The sequence below is a fragment of the Piliocolobus tephrosceles genome, chromosome 2 (genome assembly GCF_002776525.5).
Source record: "Piliocolobus tephrosceles isolate RC106 chromosome 2, ASM277652v3, whole genome shotgun sequence".
NCBI classification, from domain to species: Eukaryota; Metazoa; Chordata; class Mammalia; order Primates; family Cercopithecidae; genus Piliocolobus; species Piliocolobus tephrosceles.
In genome coordinates, this window is record NC_045435.1 from 135491561 (window position 1) to 135505372 (window position 13812).

The 13812-nt window shown below is 48.6% G+C and overlaps 1 protein-coding gene across 2 annotated transcripts in view; it reads right to left on the minus strand.

Moving 5' to 3' along the window:
* CMTM7 (CKLF like MARVEL transmembrane domain containing 7) overlaps positions 1 to 2307 on the minus strand; it is a 64530-nt gene extending 62223 nt beyond the window's left edge. The window contains exon 1 of one of the 2 annotated variants that reach the window (XM_023192265.3): positions 1863 to 2307. In XM_023192265.3, coding sequence (XP_023048033.1) covers positions 1863 to 2021 — 159 coding nt within the window. In that variant the 5' untranslated portion in view covers positions 2022 to 2307. The remainder of the gene's footprint in view (positions 1 to 1862) is intronic. The other variant, XM_023192264.3, reaches the window with a different exon arrangement.
* Positions 2308 to 13812: the final 11505 nt, after the last annotated feature.

Below are 13812 nucleotides of genomic sequence, written 5' to 3' on the forward strand. Positions count from 1 at the left end.
TTCTCTTTTTTGGAACAACAGGCCCCACTCTTGTCACTTGTAAATTGGTCCATAGCTGAGGAGCTTAAAATGAGATGGAGATTTCTCATCTCCCAGTATCTTTATTCATTAAAATCATGGACCACATGAAGGCTTCTCATCTCCATTACCCTTTCTTTGTACCTTTTTTTTTTTTTTTGAGACAGGATCTCCCTCTGTCATGCAGACTAGTGCAGTGGTGCAGTTCACTGACCTCCTGGGCTCAATCAATCCTCTCACCTCAGCCTCCCAAGTAACTGGGACTAGAGGCCCCTGCCACCACACCAGGTTTAAAATTTTTTTTTGTAGAGATGGGAGTCTCGCTATGTTGCCCAGGTTTCATCTCCATTATGTTTGTGTACCAAACTCATAGACCAACAAGGAGACTTTTCATCCCACAATATGTTTGTCCAGCAAACTCATGGGCCAAGATGGAGGCTTCTGATCCCATTCTCTGTCTACCAAACTCATCCCTTCCAATGCTCAGGAAGGGACTGTCTCACCCCAGCCCTTCTTTTAAGGATGGTGAGATGGGCTGATCTCTTCTATTTGGCTGATCAGATCTCTTAGCCTGGGCCAAAAAATGCCCTGCTCAAACCCAACAATGCTCAGCACCAGATTTTTTTTGTACGTTGCTAAAATGTCTCTATTCCTAATTTTTGGTCTATCTAGACACCCTTCTTAGGGAGGCAGGAACTCAGCGCCCCTTCTCTTTAGGTCTGGTCCAAGCAAGACATGAGGGCCACCTTATGCACACTGAGTGTCTGGAATAGCAGTGCTACGGATGCACAGACGTCCTGTGCCCAACCCCCTGGGGCCAGTCCACCTTAGTAGGCCCCAGCTTCCGGGTCTGTGACCTTGTCCAAGCCCCACACTCCTTTCCCCACACCTCTTTTTGAAACTTACCGCTCCCCTCCCCACCATTCTTGGTGCAAACATTACAATGGTGGAGAGTCACAAACAGCCCAACCCAGTTTCAAAACACATCATACAAACGGAAAAGGTGTTTTTTAAAGAAGAAAAAAACGGGAGGGGACAAAAGAAAAGAGTGGGGAACAAGAGAATCGGCCAGGCAACGTCCGCCCTGGTAGAAAACCTTTGTGCTGAGCTGCTCACAATCCAAGCCCAGACACTCATCCTGCCTGGCTCCACGGGTGACTCCCATTCAACAGTCTGGCTCCCCCACATGAGTACCAGCCCCTGAGAACAGGCCTTTCCCAGCTGACCACCTGCCCTCCAGAGTCCCCTGAGACCCGGGCCCTCCCTCGGAACTTGAGAGCGCAGGGGACCAGGACGGCCGTCTCAATGGTCCCAGTTCTTTTTCCCTACCATGGAACGCAAGACCCTCTGACCTCCTCCGAGCGAAACTGCACACACAGCAGGGAAGCCCTGCCGCGCTGCGTTGGGAGGAAAGAGGAGGCCGTGGACGGGGAGGAGGTAGGGTTTCGCTGCCTCAGCGCCGCCGCCTGGGCGACTCTTCCACCCCCGACTCGGGTTCGAAGCGGCGCGGCCCAGAGAAGAGGAAGAAAGACGAAAAGGAACTTTGCCCGTGGCTTCAGTCAGTAGGAGCGGGGGGATGGCCGGAGAAACTTGCAACCCTGGCGACCTGGGTCCGCGGGAGCAAGGTCGGGGGCGGCGCTGGGGGCTGAGCTCCAGCGCCGGGGCTGCGGCAGCAACTTTCCCGGAGGATGCCGGCCGCGAACTTTAGCGACGCGGTCCCCCGCCCGCTGCGCGATGCTCCCTGGGCTCCGGCCGGGTCCAGCCGCCCGGCGCGTCCGCTCCCCGACCCCTGCTTTCCCGGGACGCCTCGTGGGACCTCGGCCTCGCGCCCCGCGCTAACTTACCATCTGCGCCACTTTCAGCAGGGCCGCGTGGGTCCGGGGATAGCTGGGGTCCAGCAGCCCCTCCAAAGGGCTCGCGCTGGGCTGGGCCGCGCCGGCCCCGGGTCCGAGCGCGCTGCCGCTGCTGCACGTGGTGCGGACGAGCCCGGCTCCGTGCGACATCGCGCGGCCCCAACTCGCTGGCCGCCTCCCGGGGCAGCTGCCCAGGGGCCAGATACGGAGGGCGGGCCGGGGACGGGCGGGGGCGGGCGCTGGCGAGGGCGGGGCGCCCGGGTTCCGGCCCCGCAGCCGGAGATTGGGAGCCGCCTCCGGCGGGATTCAGCCCGTGACTGGCCGGCCGGCGCCTTCCAGAAAGGTAGCGCCAGTCCCGGCCCTCGTAGATGCGCGGAAGTTGAACTGGAGCGAGAGGAAACCGGATGCCTTGGGTCGTGGCCTCTCCGAAGTGGGTAAGGCCCGGACCACAGCTGGTACTGAGCCTCCTGGGATTTTGTGTGGGTGTGGCTGCGGATGTGTGCTGAGAGCACTTTACTGAAGTTTAACTTACATACAGTGCGATGCCCAGACCTTACGTGTTCAGCTCCACTAATTTTTATATGTGGTACACCTGTGTAACCGTCGCCCACATCAACAAATAGAGCGTGCCCATCACCCCAGAAAGTTCCGTGGTGGCCCTTCCTGACCTACCTTCCTTCCCTGTCCCCATTCTTAAGACCTCTCCCCATCCAGCCTCAGGCAACCGCTACAGTGTATTCTGCTTTCTGTCACTGTAGGTTTATTTTGCCTGTTCTTGTACTTCATAAACTTGAATACAGAGTATTCTCATTCAACATAACAAATTAGAAGATCCATCCTGTTGGGAATATAAGTAGTTCATATCAGTTCCTTCCTTTTTATTGCTGAGTAGTACTCCACTGTGTAAAGATACCGTATTTTTAAAAAGTTTACCCAGTTGATGGACACCTAGCTTGCTTCCTACCTGCCTGCCTGCCTGCCTCTCTCCCTCCCTCCCTCCCTCCCTCCTTCCCCACCTCCCTCATTTCTTTTCTGGCTATAGTGACTATTCTGTTACAAGTTTTTTTTGGTGGATACAAACTCTCATTTCTCTGGGATAAATATCTGCAAGTGAACTTACTGGTTACAAGGGGAGCATATGTTTGCTTCTATTAGAAGCTGTCAGCATGGGCAACAAGGCCAGATCCCATTTCTACAAAAAACAAAAAATAAAAATAAATTAGCTGGACTGGGTACGGTGGCTTACACCTGTCATTCCAGCACTTTGGGAGGCCGAGGCAGGCCGATCACGAGGTCAGGAGATCGAGACCATCCTGGCTAACACGGTGAAACCCCGTCTCTACTAAAAATACAAAAAAATTAGCCGGGCGTGGTGGTGGGCACCTGTAGTCACAGCTACTCGGGATGCTGAGAATGGCGTGAACCCGGGAGGCGGAGCTTGCAGTGAGCGGAGCTTGCGCCACTGCACTCCAGCCTGGCGACAGAGTGAGACTCCCTCTCAATAAATAAATAAATAAATAAATAAGCTGGGCGCAGTGGCACATGCCTGTTCAGGAGGCTGAGGCAGGAGGAGCCTTTGAGCCCAGGAGGTTGAGGCTGCAGTGAGCCATGACAGCGGCATTGCACTCCAGCCTGGGCCACAGAGCAAGACCTTGTCTCAATTAAAAAAAAAAAAAAAGAAAAGAAAAAGAAAAAGCTGTCAAACAGCTATCCAAGTGACATTCTATTCTGTATCCCTTCTGGGTTGTTTGAAAAATGAAGAGGCCAGGCGTGGTGGCTCACACCTATAATCCCAGCACTTTGGGAAGTCAAGGCATGAGGATCCGTGGAGGCCAGGAGTTCGAAGTTGCAGTGAGCTATGATCTTGCCACTGCACTCTTGTCTGGGGGACAGAGTGAGACCCTATCTCTTAAAAAGAAAAAGAAAAGAAAAAAACATAAAAATGAAGACAGGCCCAAACAGGACTACCAAAACGAGGTATGTTATCAATGTTCCTTTTTAGCAGTGTTCCTGTGGCCATACTTATATTTATTCATTTGGAGATAACATCAAAAAATCTGGCTGGGTGCGGTGGCTCGTGTCTGTAATCCCAAAGTCAAGCTCACGGGCCCAAGTTTGATGCCAGCATGGGCAACATAGCGAAACCCCATCTCTACAAAAAATACAAAAATTAACTGGGCATGGTGGCACATGCCTGTAGTCCCAGCTATTCAGGAGGCTGAGGTGGGAGAATCACTTGAGCCCAGGAGGTTGAGGCTGCAGTGAGTCGTGATCACAACACTGTGCTCCAGCCTGGGTGACAGAGCAAGACCCTGCCTCAAGAACAAAACAAAACAAAGCGAAACATAAAACTACCTTTGTAAGTTTATTCCCTGCCAGTGCTGTCTTGTCATCAAAAGAGTTTTCAATGTGGCGAAGTCCTAATAATTCTTGTTTGTGGATGATACCCATGCAATCTCTGTTTTGGCAAGTCTTTTAGGTGATTCTGATGCACACTCAAATTTGAGAACCACTGTCATTGCCAGAGTCCACTGCAGTTGAGACATTTGGGGATTTATTACACTATTTATTCAACCTTTATGTATATTTGACAATTCTCATGACCAAAAAAAATTGCCTTCCATGTGTGTCTTCTCTGTAGAAACAGTCACAGCTGCCTGGTACCTCCATTTCTTTCTCTGTAATACAGGAATAATTGCACTAGGGGCTGTTGTGACAATGTGATAGATATGCAGGCGTGCTGTGACATTTCTGGCTCTATACCCACAGGCATGAAGTTAGCATTGTGTATCATTTTTTATGTAGATGTACATTTCACTCCTGTACTTGTCGAAGGCTTCAGGACCCACAATGGAGATGACAGGGCATCTTTGTTGAGATGAGGGTTCAGGGAAGCAGAAAAACCAAGTGGTGGATCATTTCTCCTTTGAGGGGCCTTTATCCAATTCAGCAATCTTCTAACAGTGATTTTCAATGTATAGCCCCCCCAACCAGCAGCACCTGTGAACTTGTGAGAAATGCAGATTCTAGGGGCCCACTCTGACCTGCTGAATCAGAAACTCTAAGGGTAGGGCTCAGCAGTGTGTGTCCTGACAAGTCTTCCCAACCCCACCCTCACTCCCTACCCCCTGCACCACCATTCTCTGCAATTCTGATGCATACTCAAGTTTGAGAACAACTATCACTTCTTGAGTCTGCTCAGAAACGTTGCTGGGCTTTTCTGCCTGTTGACTAATGCACCGCCCACCTCTGAGAGGAAATAATCATTGTTCTGGACACTCTGTGTTAATCACTCTATTATGAGCACTTCAGAGCTTGAGCAGGATGCTTGCCAGTGCAAGGGCCATTGCTGGCCTGACTTACAAGAAGAGGCTTCAGAGGCTTGCCAAGTGCACTGAGATGTCTACACTAGCATGTTGTCTGCTAGGTGTGAATAGCTGCCCCTTGGGAAAGCAAGGTCTTAGGCAAAGGGCTTCATAGCCCACTTTAAAGATGTCACACTCTAAGAGGGAGCCAGCCAGGTCGGTGACCTCTGAATACCAGGTGAGAAATCAAGATGTCCAAATTCTCCTTTTCTGTGCACCGAGGGATTGCAGGTGGCTTATTAACAGTTTAAAGCTTCAATTCGAGTAGTACTCTGACTACAACTCTTCTTCACCAGTGTGCTTATGATGTTGTATCTGATCAGATATAATGAAAAAAGTAATAAAATGAGAGTTGACTCTGTATTAGTCACAGTGCTTTTGGTGACAGAAACTAAAATCAAGCAAAAAGAAGAGTTCATTCAAGCTGGGAGCAGTGGTGCATGCCTGTAGTCCCAGTTACTCAGGAGACTGAGGTAGGAAGATTTCTTGATCCCTGAAGTTCCAGGCCAGCCTGGGCAACATAGCAAGACCTTGTCTTTAAAAACAAAACAAAACAAAATAGGCTTGGCATGGTGGCTCATGCCTATAATCCCAATACTTTGGAAGGCTGAGGCAGGAGGATCATTTGAGGCCAGGATTTTGTGACCAGCCTGGGCAACATAGTAAGACCCCCATCTCTACAAAAAATTAAAAAATTAGCCAGGTGTATAGTCCAAGCAACTTAAGAAGCTGAGGGGGGGAAGATCACTTGAGCCCAAGAGTTCAAGGTTACAGTGAGCCATAATCGTGCCACTGCACTCAGCCTGGGCAACAGAGTGAGACCTTGTCTCAAAAACAAACAAACAAACCAATAAAAAGCAAAACAAAATAATTCATTGGCTTGAGTAACTGTAATAAGCAGAGGTATACACCCACTTCAGGCATGGCTGGATCCACGTGCTCCTCAGGCACAGTCAGGACCTCCATCTCCTGGCTTCACTTTGCTCTGTGTTGGCTTTTGTGTCAGGCAGGCCCTCTCATGAGCTCTGACAGCTCTGATAATCCCACCTTCGTTATAACAGCCTGTCTTTTCCACTGGCTCTGGTACTGTCTTAGTCTGCTTGGGCTGCCATAACAAAATATCACACACTGAGTGCTTCTCAACAAGAATTCACTTCTCACAATTCTGGGTACTAGAAGTTCAAAATCCAGTTGCCATCAGGGTTGGTTTCTGGTGAGGCCTCTCTTTATGACTTCACATGGCCACCTTCTTGCTGTGTCCACACATGGCCTTTTTTCTGTGGGCATGGAGAGAGACAGAGAGATCTCTGGTGTCTCTTCCTAAAGGGACACCAGTCCTATTGGCTTATGGCTCCACTCTTATGACCTCATTTAACCATATTATCTCCCCAAAGGGTCCATCTCCAAATACAGTCACATTGGGGAGCAGGGCTGCAACATATGTATTTGGGGCAGAGAGGACACACGATTCAGTCCATAATAGGCACTGTCTCTCATTGGTCCAAATATGGGTCATGGTTCCATCTTTCAGTGAATTACTGTGGCCAAAGGAGTGGAACATTTTTGGTGGCCAGGTCAAGTTCTACCTACCCATGAAGCTGGGGGTGGGATAGTTTCAGCCCAGTAAAACCACAGGAACTGAGTGAGGAAGGGGTGGTTCCAAAAAGGAAAATCAGGGTGCGAGTATCAGAAAGGGGAGTGAATATTAGGCAGTGTTATGGACTGGATGTTTGTGTACAGCATTTATAAGTTGAAGCCTTAACACCCAATGTGATGACATTTGGAGATGGGGCCTGTGGGCTGTAATGAGACTTAGGTGAGATCATGAGGGTGGAGCCCTCAGGGGGGGATTGGTGCCCTTATAAAAAAGACACCAGAGAGCCTGCTGGCATTCTGTCCACCATGTGAGAATACAACGGGAAAGTAGCCTTCTGCAAGCTAGGAAGAGAGCCCTCAACAGGAACCAAATTGATGAGCACCTTGATCTTGTACTGTCCAGACTCTAGAACTATGAGAAAATAAATTTCTGGTGTTCAAGCCACCTGGCTATGGTATTTTGTTAGGAAGTCTGAGCTATGCCAGGCAGGCAAAGGCATCAGGTATCCATGAAACTCTTCCAATATCAGTCTTTAAAATCTTTTTCCAGTGAATTTATTTATTTTTTGTTTATTTCTTTAGTTATTTAGATGGAGTCTCGCTCTGTCGCCCAGGCTGGAGTACAGTGGCGTGATCTCGGCTCACTGCAAGCTCCGCCTCCCAGGTTCAAGCCATTCTCCTGCCTCAGCCTCCCGAGGAGCTGGGACTACAGGCGCCCGCCACCACGCCCAGCTAATTTTTTGAATTTTTAGTAGAGACGGGGTTTCACCGTGTTAGCCAGGATGGTCTCGATCTCCTGACCTCGTGATCTGTCCGCCTCGGCCTCCCAAAGTGCTGGGATTACAGGCATGAGCCACCGCGCCCGGCCTCCAGTGAATTTTTAAAAGTTTATTGGGTTCTGTAGATCAGTCAAACTCTCAGGTCCTTCTGAGAATCACCAGTCAGCTGCCTTATATCCGTTGGAAATTTATTGCATCAGGGTGGCTCCTGAGCCAAGGGCAGCCCATCAGTGGGTTGGCCAGTAGTGTTTGGAGTGGCCTTATAAGGGAACTTTGCCTAGTAAGAGTGGGAGCTCAACTGATGATCCTGTCTCCTGCGGAGTTTGAATGTGAGGCATTGAGAGGGATTTAGCAGTTGGGACAAAGAGAGAAGGTGGAAGCCAGGAGGCTGCATGGGCCATGGGAGGAAATAAGAAGGGCAGAGCAGAAGAGAGTGGCCGAGGCCCAGCAGAGGGAGAGCAGCATGTACCCACCACAGCGGGGCCAGCCAGGACACCTGGTCTTTAGGGCCAGGTGGGACCCTGAAACGTTTGTCTTTGTGCTGCCTGGCTGTGTGACTGAGAGGCAGGACTCTGGAACCAAACTGCCTGGGTTTGGCCCTTAGTTCCATCACTTGCTAGATGTGCAACCTTGGGCAAGCCTCTCTGAGCCTCCATTTCCTTCTCTGTAAAGAGGAACAGCAACAGAAATGACCCCTCAGGGTAACTACGAGATCTAAATGGGATAAGAAATGTGGAAACTGCCTAGAGTAGCATCTGGCTCATAGTAATAAATGTGACCTATTTTATCATCTTTCCTAAGTCCTTATGTATCGAACAATGAGGATTCATTATCTGAGGGCTGAGGGACTCCTGTAGGTTGCCATTTCCATAACCATAAGCATCAAAGACCATCTTTAAGGGTGAAATAAAAGACTTTTTGGATGTAGGTAATCCAAAGAATTTTGAGAGCTGCTGGGGAAAAGTGTTACTGAGAGAGGAACGGAGGAGAGGAGGATTCACCTTGTTATTTGCTCACAACCCTCACTCAGCAAATGTTACTGAGAGCCTTCCGCATGCCTGACCCAACACTTCCCAGAAGAATTCCCTCCCCCAGGGAGTCTGTAACCATAGCAGGGAATAGCAGGGAATAATACAGGGAAATAGAGTCCGATAACTGAGGAAGCTGTGGTCGTCGTCTCCGTTGGGAGGAGTAGAGGTCTGGGCTAGACGGTTCCCTGTTTGTGTCCAGTATTATTTAGCAGAGTGCCCGGCCCAAAGTAGTACTCAGTTTATATTTGTGGGATTAATGCAGAGCTGTAGCATCCCTGTAAGGGACGGCCCAAAGCTGGGAGTAACCAGCTTGTCTTGAACTGGGAGGAGAAAGTTTCAAAAAAGAATTTGTGCTTGGAACTAGGTCTTGAAGGGCGATTAAAAATGTATGGGGTGGGCAAAAGAGGGAATGACACATGTTGAGAAAGGAGGCATGAAACCGCACCATGGATTCCAGGCGTTCCCAGTCCTTTGGCATGACTGGAGTGTGGGGACATGGGGAAAAGGGCTGGGGGCCTTGGCTGGAGAGATACCACAGGACTGTGGATGCCCACCTTAGGATTTGTGCTTTATGTGGACAGTGAACACTGTGAGGATCAAAGGGGTTAAGATATGTCAAATACTGAGAGCTGTTGCTGACAGTAAGATGATGAGTATGATGATGATAATGAGATCTCTGTCTTATCTTTCCTTATCCCATGCTGTCATTTGCAATCACCTGTGAAATCTATGAAAACTGTCCCTGGCCAGGCTCAGCCTTGGAGATTCTGATTCAGTGTGCTCAGGCAGGGGCTGGACATCCATGTTCAGGAAGAGTTGCACAGGTGATTTCGATGCATATATGACTCTGGTTGAAAACTGCTAACCTGGCAAATGTCCACCAATCTCACAAAGTCCAGCCAAAATGTTACGGCCTCTGAGAAGCCTTCTTTGAGTGATGAGTAATCCCCATGGCAATATTTACTGAGCATCAACAAAGTGCCAGACCCTGTGTCAGGCACATGAGTACGTGTTCTTTGCGCAGACTGAGAAAATAGGCAATATGTATGATAAATGCTAATGATAAAAGTGGGGTACTAGGGGAGCCCATGGGGTGATACCTTACCCTGTCAGGGATGTGATGGGGAAGTCAGGGAAGGCTTCCCGAAGGAGGGGCCATCTTAGCTGCATACTGAAGGATAAAGATGTGTTAACCAGCCTTGGGTGGGTAGAGAGGAGAGTTCCAGGTGAGTACTTGGGCATGACAGATTAGAGGGTATGAAGTTCATGCAGGCTTAAGTATGAGGTCCAAGAAGTGAGAGATGCTACATGAGGCTAGATAGGTGGCAAGATAATATGGCCAATGTGGGTGAGCTACCTCACTCCTGTATGTGCACCCAGCCCTCTGCCCACACTGGAAGTGTGTGTGACATATCTCACTTAAGTCTTGGCTGACTCTTTTGAGACTGGGAGCTCATAGAAAGAAGAAGTCATGTGTGGAAACTCGGCAGTCAGGGTCATGCTGCCTTGGGTTTAAATCCTAAATCTGCCACCTACCAGCTCTGTGGAGTCGGGAAATTTCTAAACCCAGATGGGACAGATGGGTCACACTTTCCCATCTGTCCCAATGGGGATGAAAACTCATACCTATGTTTCCTAATCCAATTATTTTCTGCTGCAAATCAAAGCAACACAAAGGTTTGTGGCTTAAAATAATCTGTTGCTATCTCTCATGGTTCTGTGATTTGACTGGGCTCAGCTGGGTGGTTCTCATTTGGAGTCTCATGCTGTTGTAGTCAGAATGCAGCTGGGGATACAGTCATCTGAAGGCTCAGCTGGGTTGGACATCCAAGATGGCTTTCACATGGCTGACAGCTGATGCTGGCAGTTGGGTGGGAGATCAGTGAGGGCGGTCACTGGAATGCCCACGTGTGGCCTCTGCACATGGCTTGGGCTTCTCAGAGCATGATAGCTGGGTTCTGAGAGGAAACATTGCAGAGTAGGTATTCCAGGAAGCAAGAAGAAGCTGCCAAGACAGATGAGGACTACGCCTGGAACTGAACATCATTACTCCTTCTGTATGCTACTAGTCAGGGCCTGCCCACATTGAAGGGGATGCTGAAATAAACTCCACCACTGGATTAGGAAGGTGTATGATGATATTGTTGTGATCCTCTTTGGAAAACAGAATCTGCAAAGCCTTCTGTGAGGATTCAACAAATTAAGGCATAGAAAGTCCTCAGCACAGTGCCTGGCATATACTAAGTCTTCTAAAGTGTGCAGGCTCTTCTTGGCCTTCATCCTGACATCCTCAGCACCAATCACAATGCCTGGTATGCAGTAGTGGAGCTTTATAATTTTTAAATTAGACAGGGGGAGACCTGTTTACTATTTAGTTATGCTTAATGGCTATGCAGCCCAAGAATAATTGTGACTGTCATTCAACAGGAAAGATCAGCTTCACTCTTCTGTTAAATTGAGTCTAACTCTAAACATGAAAGCTCAGTCTGCATTATTTGTTTAGCATGCAGAATAACTGTCTACTTAAAAATGGGCAACAGGCCAGGTGTGGTGGCTCATGCCTGTAGTCCCAGCACTTTGGGAGGCCCAGGCAGGTGAATCACCTGAGGTCAGGAGTTCGAGACCAGCCTGGCCAACATGGCAAAATCCCGCCTTTACTCAAAATAAAAAATTAGCTGGGCGTGGTGGTGTGCACCTGGAATTCCAGGTACTCGGGAGGCTGAGACAGGAGAATTGCTTGAACCCAGGAGGCGGAGGTTGCAGTGAGCCAAGATTGTGCCACTGCACTCCAGCCTAGGTGACAGAGCAAGACTCTGCCTCAAAAAAAAAAGGGGGAATAAATTAGAGGAAACATCTGGGAATTCAATAAAAAAGTGGAAAGAGCATTGGATTCAGATTTAGAAGACCTGGATTGGAATTTAGGGGCCTCAGAGCCATTCTGCGTGTCAGTCTCCACATCTGCAAAATGGGGTTCACATAGCTTACCTCACTGGGCTAAGGACTAAATGAAATTTTACTTATTCAGGTATTTGGTGCCCATTAGTGGCCTCTGAAATAGGCTGAGATGAAAGTGGTTGGGCTTGGCATGTTAGGAGTATTGGCAGACAAGTGCAAACAGCACTTTGAGCCAGAACCTAGCAAAAGGGGTTGCCCTTGGCTTAGTCCCACCCTCTTTTGTGTAGCCCTCACCCAGCTTACATGCATTGTCCAAATGCACATAAGGGTCCCCTCCGGTTCCCAAAACAGAGCTCTGTGCACAGTTGCGGGCGAACAATAAAATTGGCTAACAATTGTTTCCCAGCTCTGGCCACTTGTACTTAGTTCCAGCCGGCAAGAGATGATTTGGCGCTGAACTGCACAGGTGGTCCCTGCATTACCCCATCTCCCCGCAATGTATCTCCAGAAAAATCAACATAAAGTTGACTGTCAACCAGCAGACAGATCACCACTGATGTTTGTGTGCTTCGACATGATTGGCAAAGAGAAGGTTTGACATTGGCCAGTGAGGGCATGGTGACATTTCATGGGTCAGGCAGCGAAGCTTTACACAGCTGACTTTCATTTTTTGATGACTTCCTGTGTGATTATTTGCCGTGTCTCCCCAGGTAGACAGACTGTGGCCTCCCTGCGGACATTTCGCTTCATGAGTGCTCTCTATTGGTTATAACTTGCAGGACAGTTGCTTCCTCATGCTTTTGGCTGTATCTGTAGAAAGGGCGGGACAAGGGGAGGAACCCCTCATTCCGTAAGCAGTGAGAAGGTCTGCGTTAAGGCCAGTTTTGCTTCGCTTGACCTCTGGAATAAGCAAGTGGGACTCCAGCTGCTGGTCTGCCTGCCTGCAAGTGACATTGTCCGGACCTCAGTGATTGCATTTGTGAAATGTTCACCCAGAAATGGGTTTGAAATGTTGAGAAAGGCCATCAAACACCAAACAAGTGTAGGGCATTATTAGTCTTTATGCTAATGCTTTCTGCCAGAACTGGTCCTTTTTTTTTTTTTTTTTTTTTTTGAGACGGAGTCTTGCTCTGTCGCCAGGCTGGATTTGCAGGGGTGCAATCTTGGCACACTGCAACATGCGCCTCCTGGGTTCAAGCCATCCTCCTGCCTCAGCCTCCCGAGTAGCTGGGACTACATGCGCAAGCCACCATGCCCGGCTAATTTTTTTTGTATTTTTAGTAGAGATGGGGTTTCACCATGTTGGCCAGGATGGTCTCGATCTCTTGACCTCATAATCCGCCCGCCTCAGCCTCCCAAAGTGCTGGGATTACAGGCGTGAGCCACTGCACCCGGCCTAGAACTGGTACTTCTTTATGAAGCTACCAGCAGAGAAAGGAGAAGAAAAAGTGGAGACAGAGAGACAGGGAGACAGAGACAGAGGGAAAATACATGTATCTGGGGAGAAAAAAGCATTACCATTTGTTATGGGCTAAATTATGCCTCGCCTGATCCGCCACCAAATTCGTATGCTAAAGGCCAAACCTTCAGTACCTTAGAATATGACTGTATCTGGGCACAGGGCCTTTAAATAGGTAATTAAGTTAGAATGGGGTTGGTAAGGTGTGCCCTAATTCAATATGACTGGTGTCTTTGTAGGAAGAGGAGATTAGGAACAGGCGACACAGTGAGAAGGTGACTAAGTGAGGACACAGTGAGATGGTGGCCGTCTGCAAGCCAAGGAGCAAGGCCTCAGAAGAAACTCAATCTGCTGACACCTTGATCTGGGGCTTCTAGTCTCCAGAACTGTAAGAAAATAGATTTCTGTTGATTAAGCCACCTAGTCTGTAGTATTGTGTTACGGCAGCCCCAGCAAACAAATACACCATTTATGTTTTGCATTCGGAACCAATCAAGAATTCTTTGAGAAAACAAATCTCTTGATCGTTCTCAAAATATCAAAAGCATTTTTTAAAACATTGAAAACTGTTTTTATCCTTAAAACTTGGGAATATCTCTTTGCCTTTTTTCTGAATGTAAATATATTATAAAACTGTAAACGTTATAGTAACAATAAAGAGGAAACAAGCAAGAAAAATAAAAGCCTTTTAACTAAGGCTTAAACTTTTTTTTTCCCTGTCTATCTGAAACTTTGTACCCTTTGACCAACATTCCTCTCTCCTCCCCTCAGCCCCTGGCAACCACCATTCTATTCTGCTTCTATGGAGTGTGACTT